Consider the following 9364-nt stretch of genomic DNA (forward strand, 5'->3'; position numbering starts at 1 on the left):
AACAACCCGGATGGCGGTTCTCAATCGGAGGGTCTTCAGGAAGTAACTAGTTATCTGTCTATTTCACAACGAGCATGTTGCCATTTGGGCCACTCGCAGCCTGAGATGAGCTACTGGACTCTTTAAGGATTGAAAATTTTCCGAAAGTGTTTCGCACTCATTACGATCAGCGGGTGTTTGCAAATAATGGGGCGGCCAACACTCCCGCACTTGCTGAGTACCATGGGGAACTTCAAGTTGAGGTCGACAATATAGTGGAACATGACTTCATGACTTTGGCACATGGCGTGAATATGCTGTTATAGGATCCGACTGATATTGTACACCCACCCGAAGATGCAGGAAGTTTTGACCCTAAAATACTAGACTTTTTGAGGAATGAAAATTTTGAGAAAGAGTTACGCGATCAGCATGTGTTTGCAAATGATGGGGCAGCCAACAATCCCACACTTGCTGAGTACCATGGGGAACTTCAAGATGTGGTCGACAATATAACGGAGCTTGACTTCATGACATTGGCAGATGGCGTGAATATGCTATTACAGAATCCGGACGATATTGTACACCCACCCGAAGATGCAGCAAATTTTGAAATTGAGGATACAACCATTGAAGAAGATTTGGATGTTAACACAACTGATTGAAAAGTGGTTTGTGCATTGTTCTGAACACCTTTATCTTAAGTTCCAAGTATTTTTGCAAAAGTTAACATTGCAGGGTGCGTCTGTTAAACATTGTAATCTACAGTTGCCAATCTCGGTATAAAATTTATCTGCAGGAGTTATTTTTCCATCCACTGCGACAATGTAGTGTAGATGTGCGGCAGTGTAATAGTTCGCACAGAAGATGTGATGTTTCTGACAACTAATTTCTGCAGGGGAAGCAATGGTATACTTCGAAGAGTAGGCAGTGGAACAAATTTTCTCACCTTGAAGAAGCAATATATACCATTTGCGAAGACAAAATTCATGAAAAATTTGATGAAATTCCATTGGTAAGGAGGAACTACTCAATACCTACATTGAATGAATTGCCTAGTGACCGCGATAAATGCACAACGTCTGGAGAACTGATTGCACATTACTGGAGCCAGTATGAGGAAGACGAAAGGGTCAGGGCTGTTGCATCCACTATCATAGTCATGCGCTATGGACATGGTTTAGAACTAAATCTGAGAAGTTTCTCCTTTCCCAAGCACCAAGGATGGCTGAACGATAAGGTCTATACTACTTCGCAAAATATATATGTTGTTGATTCTTACCAGTTAGTCACCCTCTTCCTTTATTTTACCAATATTTTATTTTATTTTTAATATCCCTTTAAGGTTGTCTCCCTCTACATGGCATTACTCAGAAGGTGGCAACTGAAAGAGGGGCAATCTCGGTATAAAACTCGGGATTCAGGAAAGTACACTATTATTGCGGACACGCTCATTCCGATTAGTTATGTCACTCTCCACCTCATTCTCATATTTTTAGCAACTGTATTACTTAACAATCAGAATTTTTGAGTTATACAGGTTTCCCTACTTACCTTATATGGAACCCTAGAGGGAAAGTTAAATGATGGAAGTCTGACTACAGAGCAAAAGATTTCTGAAACTGCGTCCCTAATGCCATGGAGCCTGATTATGCTCTTCAGAGATATGGTTTCAGAAAAAAGTGATGTACCCCACGCAACAAAATCTAAAGGAGTAATGATGGCTTTGAGTGTGGGAATGAACAAACACTAGGTTCTTGCTGTTTTTGACTTTTCTACTTGGGGTACATGTTTGACACTCTTGGGTTCTTCTGTATGATTCCTTAGAATCAGTAATGTTTGACACTCTACCAACTTTGAAGATGATAGGTGCAGTGCTACCTTATGGGTTGTTAGTACATGATCCTCAGTGCATACATCGGTCACAGTTGCATAGACAGTTAGAAATTATTCTTGTTGACTGCGTTAAACAACATGATTCATGGAATTGCGGTGTTTTCGTACTAGCTTATGCAGATCAGTTATTGCGGGGTGCACACGTCCAATTTGGAAGGGACGCTGCCCATATTTGGATGACAATAGCGAATGACCTTCTAGATTGTGGAATTACAGAGAGACAGTTTCCCAACAAAAAGGAAGACGTCCAATCTCTATGTAAAGAAGGCATGGTCATTCATAGAACACCAATGAGTAAACCAAACCGAATACTTCTCAGTTTTTTATCTCAATGGTATGCTTGTTCACGTAGCTAACAAGCTCGACGTGCCATTCGGATTCAAAGCCAACACATTCATTTCATGAAAGGCAATTATAAGGAGGCCATTCTGTGATGATTTTATGAAGTTTTGTTTTGAAAGGTTCTATGTGGGTGTATGGTCATTAAGGAAAAAACATAATTTGGTCCGTCTGCTCGATTTCATTATGCACGAAAGAACGTACCAGTTGGCATTTTGTTGGGACCAATCCCATTGCACTACCACTGAGTTGCACACTGTTGACAACATTGACAAGCCTGTCATGTTAAAAGAACTAATCAAAATTTGGGATAAGGATGACCCAAATCTTCCTTGGGAAAGGAGAGAGTATAATGAATCAAACACAGTGATGTTGGATGATTCTCCGTATAAAGCATTGTTTAATTCCGCATACACTGCCATATTCCCGAGTTCATACGATTTTCAGAATGAAAATGATAATTCCTTAGGACATGGGGGTGATATTAGGATGTATTTGGAAGGATTAGCGACAAGTAAAAATGTCCAAAAGTATATTGAGCAACATCCTTTTGGCCAACAAGCTCTTACGAAGAGCGATCCATCTTGGCCACATTATTTGCAGCTCATTAATTCTCGTTTGCATGCTCCTTCAGACCCTAGATTGTGAAAATTGGTGAATCATTTTTATTCTTATATATTGTTGTAATTTTTGTTTCCTTTTTTTGTTTGAGTGTTAGATGTTATTGAAGTACTTGTCTGATTAAGTATTTTGTTAGATGTTGTTGTAGTAAATGAAGCACTTTGTTTTGTAGTACTTTTTTGTTTGAGTGCTAGTGTTATATGTTGTTTGAGTGTTAGTGTTAGATGTTGTTTCCCTTTAACCTAGTTTTGCATCTTCCAACGTGGCTTCACTAGTCCATGTGCAATTAACTCACCTTTATCACTATGAGATTAATCTAATGGTTGTCATTGAGTAACCGTTGGAGAGTCGTTGCAGTCATCTTTGTCAGCAATTGCTTCAAATTTAACCTTTAAAAGTGAGTGAAAACTAAAAAAACAATCAGAAACTGATGTCTTCTTCTTCAACCAATGTTGGTAAGTTCATCATTTTCAATATTGTCATCTTTTTTGTTTTTCTGCAACAGGGGGATTTTTCAAATGATTTTGGTGATTTAACTTGAAATTATATATTTTTCCAGATTCATTGCCAAATTTGCAATGAAGTAGGACATCCAGCTTATAGATGTCCTTGGGTGTAAACCCCCAGCGAAGATCCCAAATGCGATGGGTTTCTTATGTTGCAGCTTTCTCAAACATCAAGAAATCCCTTTAGAAAGTATCTAAAGTGCCAATATGGGAACTGTCAAAGTGGATTAAAATGGCTTGATGAGGCTATTTTAGATGTTAAAAATGATTCAACAAATGGATGTCATAAGTGCGGAGATACAAGCCACTGGAAAATACAATGCCCATGGAACAATTGTGTCTGCAATAACAAGATGTGTGGTGGAGAGTGGTCACTCAAGACTACTCAAAATGGGTTGAACACTAGGAGGAAGTACTTGAAATGCTCACTATGTTTAAGTTTTGAGTGGCTGTCTGATGCAATGATGGAGGCAAGACAAAAGACTGAAAAATTTGACCCAACGATTACCATAAAGATGGCACTATCAAACTTTGCAAAAATGAGTCTTAATTAAGTAATGTATGCATGAATGAATCAAGATATGAGTGCCAAATCCTTATAATGAATAAACATATGAACGCAATTTTCTTAGTTTTTAGCAGTCCTAATCAAATAACAGTCCTTAATAAAATAGCCTAATCAATGTATGCATGAATGAATCAAGATAACAGTCCTTTAGGGTTCTTGACCCAATCAATTTAGGGTCAATTTATGGTCAAGAAATATCTATGGGAAGATCTATACCCTACACTTATTGGGTTGGTTTATTCTCCCATATTTATTCGAAAATGCTAAAGAGACAGCTACTGGCCTCTGATAAGTGCTCAAAAAGTGCAATTTAACCCTCGATTATGCCTCTTGTTTAGCCATCTTAGTGGACTAATAGTGTTTATAAGTTATGTTTTATGATTCTACAGGTAAAAAAGAGAGTTTTGTGGAATATTAGAGAAAAAGGGGTAAAACGGATCAATTCAAAGCATTAAGGATCACATGGGAAACCCGTGGACAGTCATGGAGAAGGCCAAGAAATTGAAGCTATTAAAGATGCGACTTGGACCTATTTTAAAGCCTATTTGGAAGCCCAAGGCAAAAGGATTTGTTGCTTGGACCAAAGCCCACAAAAGAGGATAGAAAGATAGAGCAAAAGAGGGAAAATAGACTTCCGCGTTTAGGATGGAAGGATCGTGCGTCTAGACGCAATGCTCGTGTCTGAGATGCAAGGATCGTGCGTCCAGACGCATGAACTGACACTGTAGCCACTTCCTTCTCAGTTTTGGAGACGAAGTTGGACTTTGAAAGAAGTTGATTTGTATTAGGAAACAAATGGCAGTTTGGAATGCTTCTAGAACTCATTGTAACCCCTATAAATAGAGGACCTAAGTGCCTCATGTAACTCGCCAATTCACTTATATCCTTGTCTCCAGAACTTGAGACAGAGAGAGATTAATAATAAAATATTCGGTTTTCATTAGTCGAGTCTTAATAAATTAGTCTTTCTAGTCTTATGTTCTTCGACTCGTCTTCTTCTCGTTCTTCTCGTTCTTCCTTCTTTATGGAAGACTAATCTTCTCTTTCAAGGGAGAAGATGAAGCCGGTGCTTAGGGTTCGTTGATTCTTGTTGTTCATGGTATTCTCCAATAAAGTTAGTTCTTTATGTTTTTAGTTATTAGTTCCATTGCCCAGACTAGGGGATAGAAGTATAGATTAAGGTTTTTATTTATTGCAATCGAATATCATGCAATTTTAGGGTTTTATTTATTGCAATTGAATATTTGCTAGTGACATACTTTTATTTACTGCAATTGAATATAATGCTAGAATAGGGTTTTATTTATTGTAATTGAATATTATACTATTATTCTCGACTTTTCTTCTAGTTGTGTAGTATTTCAGAGTAAGGGAAGTATTCCTTATGTTTGCCTTACATGGTGATTCATTGAATAGCTGCCCAAGCTCACATAAAAGGAAAGAAGATATTAATAGCATAAACATACACTACAACAAATATGACATATGACATCACTAATTTTAGATCACTTTCAGTGAAGTGATGTCATATGAAAACTATGACTCACTTTTCTCAGCATGTGATATAATAATTATCACAATCTTTTTTTAACATCACTTATTTGAAAGGCTGATATAGTAGAGTTGTACAACATCATTTTAATAAGTGATGTCGTGATAGTGATATAGTAACACTTTTTTACGTCACTTGCTGTGTCACTTATAAAGTGATGTAATATCTACATATTCAACATCACTTTAAAGGTGTTATTACTCACTGTGTCCCTTATAAAGTGATGTAATATCTATGTATTCAACATCACTTTAAAAATGATTTTGCCAAGTTTTCGAAATCACTTGTAACGTGACTTCCAGAAGTATTATTATTAATATACCTATTAATTATTAAGTTAATTAGTTAGAATAACCATCAAAAAAAATTAGGTTAAATAGAAATGAAACAGGCGTGTGATTGGTTTGCTAGACTAGGCGCCCTTAAACGAGATATATTTAAATCGGAGAAGCCTCTCATACAAGTTCCATATTTTGTTTCCATAGTTGTGCTATAAAATCGCCGATTACTCGCCGAGGACTCCCTACTCGGTACCTAGCCGACCAGTTCAGCTCATTACTCCCCACGAGTGATCGGGGATGAAAAATCGCTGAGAAATCGGCCGATATTTGAAATAATTGAGTGAGCAGAAGCGAATGATCTTGGCAGAACGGGGGGCTATGCGGACAAAAACCAACTTGGTTGGTTTCTGTCTGTCTGTTCTCACCTTCTCTCTCATTTTTTCTTCGCCCCCAATACCCTTTCTCCTTCACCCATCTCTCTCTCTCCCCCCGCAGCTCCGCTCACTCCCCACTGCCACGCAGTATACTAGTAAGTACTCGGGCTCGGGTGATTTAGTAGCGTGAAATTGGGCCATTTTGTTTGGCCCGCGAACAGTTAATAAAAAAATTGAGGGCTCGCGAAACAGTTTGTACACTTTTCATCAACTTCAGTTCGTCTTCTCCAGGTACGCTTCCTCTTCTTCTTCTCTATTTTTTCTTCTTCTTCTCTCACTTCTCCTCACTTCTTCAGTTCTTCTCCTCACTTCTTCAGTTCTTGTCTTCACTTCTCATCCTCCTCCTCCTTCTGTTCTCTCACGAAAGCACGAGTAGGACTAGCAAAGGGCAGCTAAGAACGTTTATTTCGAAGCTTAAACCTTAATTGTAGCAAGCACCCGATCATCATTCTCATCATTTCGAGAGAGTGAATTCAAGTCGAAATAAATTTTTGAATTGTATATTTTAATTTTAGCATGGAATTTGTAATGTGGGTGTTAATTTATATGTGATTGAGTGCTCTTTAAAATAAACCTTAATTATTTTAGATTTTTTATAACATGGGTGCTTTTTATTTTAGATTTAGGAATATGGGTTTTGTACTATTGTTCATTTTAGGTTCTGAACCAATGTAGCATGGAATTTGTAATGTGGGTGTTTGAGATTTTCTAGAGAGGGTTTTGTTTACTTTTTGTACATTGTTATGCTGAAAATTGTATGTGGTTTAAATTTGTATGCATTTCATATGTTTTCTAATATCACTACTCACTGACTTGTTCCTATTGTAAAAGTTGTGTACTCAGTTATTCTTAGTTTTAGCGGTTTGGGGTGTGTGTAATGTTTGTTTTCAATTGCAACTAATTTGACAGCATTACAATTCCTGCTTGGTCAAAACCCTGAGCTTATGCTTCAACTGAGTTTTGAGTGGTGCAACTAGTTGCCCAACCTTGAATAAGGAATGTGATTGGGCTTAGGTCCATGCCAACATTTCTTTTCTAGTTAGCCACGAAATTCCAATGTTGCGATGGTATAGCAAGATCAGCATTGTTTAAACACCAAGGATGTTTAGTTGAATCAGTACGTTGTCGTTCTGCCTGGTAAACCTTGTGTTCTTTGCTGAATGGGGGGACCGATCTATGCTTGCAACAATCGCTCTAGGTGCTACTGGGCAGCATGTTGAATATGATGTTGCAGCAACAAAATGGAGAGATGGTGCTACTGGGCAGAATGTTGAATATGATCAACGCCCTAACGTGTTCAGGTATTTGGCATTTCTCATATTTCAATATGTGATGATTTATGGATGCGAACCTGTAATTATTATCTGACCATTTTTATATTACCTGCTATAGAGGAACCATGCGATATGCTAGTGTTCATGCCCACCTGGGAAGAACAGCCAATAGAAGAGATGATCTAGAGTCTCTTGCATACACACTCATCTTTCTTCATCGAGGCAGGTTACCATGGCAGGGTTATCAGGTATACCTATTTTCTGCCTATCATAGGCGCGTATTGCTTTGCCTTGAGGATAGATGTCATCGACTCATTGTACAACATATAATATTCAAATATTTTTCCTTATGCCAGGGTGACAATAAATCATTCCTAGTTTGCAAGAAAAAAATGGCCACCACCCTTGATATGTTGTGTTGCTTCTGTCCTCCACCCTTGAAGCAATTTCTCCAGATTGTGGTTAACATGAAATTTGACGAGGAGCCCAACTATTCCAAGCTGATATCAGTATTTGAGACTTTGATAGGACCAAACCCAGCTATAACGCCAATAAATACTGATGGTGCTCAAAAGGTTGGATTCTACTTATATGTGGTTTTGTACGAGTACATAACTTTTCTAGATTTCCATTTGTAACTTACATGAAAACTTTGCAGATTATATATCAAGTTGGTCAAAAGTGGGGTAGGTTGACTGCTGAGGAAGAAAATGATGGACAACCAAAAAAGGTCCGTTGAGGGGTTCCGGCTAACCAATGGATTTCAGTTTACAATGCTAGAATGCCTATGAAATAGAGGTATTATTATGTATCTTCATAGCACTTTTAATTTTTGACAACTTGTAAGAGTGTGAATACATTGTTCTGGATGATTTGGTACTTGAAATGCTACCACTTGGAAAATGATTTGACATTTCTGGATTCTTCTACTTCATTTTCGTGCATATTTTTTAATTTGAAAATACTACTAGTTCTTGCAAAATAAAATGCTTTGGTTGACTCTGCAGTAATATTTATTGCCCTGTAAAATGAACATGGGTATTTGCTTTGAGGTATGTGATGTCGTGCTCCATGCTGATGCCATTCACAGGGGTGGTGGTCAGGTCATTCCAACTACAAGGACAGTCATCTATGCTTCACAGATTATTACTACCAAGCCAAGGTTGTTGGAGCCTGTTTACATGGTCGAGATTCAGGCCCCAGAGCAGGCACTTGGTGACATTTATGGTGTTTTGAATAAGAAACGTGGGCATGTCTTTGAGGAGATGCAGAGGCCATGTACTCCATTATATAACATCAAAGAGTACTTGCCAGTCATTGAGTCATTTGGGTTCTCCGGGCAACTTAGAACTGCAACATCCGGACAGGCCTTCCCACAGTGTGTGTTTGATCACTGGGACATGATGTCCTCAGATCCTTTGGAGGCTGGGTCGCAAGCAGCAACCCTTGTGTCTGATATTCGTAGGAGGAAGGGCTTGAAGGAGCAAATGACACCTCTCTCCGAATTTGAGGACAAGCTATAAGGTGTTAATTATCAAGTTGGGGTTTTCCCATCGTACTTTTGGCTGTCATGTGATATGTTCTTATTATGATTTTGACACTCTGTTGACTGCTCTACACACTTATGTTTCCAACTTTCATGTTTTAAGGTTTACTTGTGGTTATTTGGATTCGGTTATTTTAAGGGTTACCTCATAACTGTTTAAATGTGATTTAAATATACATTTCATTTTTATTTGATGATAAATGACCAGGACAATGGTATTATATTGGGATGATATTGGCAATTGTGTTTTTTAATTAATTTATTTTTTTCTTTTGATAAATGGGACATCACTTTTAAAGTGATTTATAGAGTTATTTCACATCACTTTACAAGTAATTTGGAATATGAATGAAAAGTGATGTTAAACG

General features: G+C 37.9%; 1 protein-coding gene and 1 pseudogene across 1 annotated transcript; both read left to right on the plus strand.

Annotated features, from left to right (window-relative positions):
- Positions 1-7352: 7352 nt before the first annotated feature.
- LOC147524474 (casein kinase 1-like protein HD16) lies at positions 7353-8189 on the plus strand. The gene is made up of 4 exons (XM_086575000.1): positions 7353-7477; positions 7569-7698; positions 7807-8025; positions 8109-8189. Exons 1-4 carry the CDS (start codon positions 7353-7355, stop codon positions 8187-8189), a joined length of 555 nt encoding a protein of 184 aa, XP_086431126.1.
- Positions 8190-8478: 289 nt separating this feature from the next.
- Positions 8479-8973, plus strand: LOC147524475 (elongation factor 2 pseudogene; annotated as a pseudogene).
- The last annotated feature ends 391 nt before the right edge of the window (positions 8974-9364 follow it).

The sequence above is a fragment of the Coptis chinensis genome, chromosome 1 (genome assembly GCF_015680905.1).
Source record: "Coptis chinensis isolate HL-2020 chromosome 1, ASM1568090v1, whole genome shotgun sequence".
NCBI classification, from domain to species: domain Eukaryota; kingdom Viridiplantae; phylum Streptophyta; class Magnoliopsida; order Ranunculales; family Ranunculaceae; genus Coptis; species Coptis chinensis.

Excerpts from the sequence above, each read along its gene's own strand:
- LOC147524474 (XM_086575000.1), top strand. The coding sequence starts at position 7,353 with ATGCTTGCAACAATCGCTCTAGGTGCTACTGGGCAGCATGTTGAATAT. Across the intron at positions 7,478-7,568 it reads CAACGCCCTAACGTGTTCAG|AGGAACCATGCGATATGCTA; the intron begins GTATTTGGCATT and ends TACCTGCTATAG. Across the intron at positions 8,026-8,108 it reads ATACTGATGGTGCTCAAAAG|ATTATATATCAAGTTGGTCA; the intron begins GTTGGATTCTAC and ends AAAACTTTGCAG.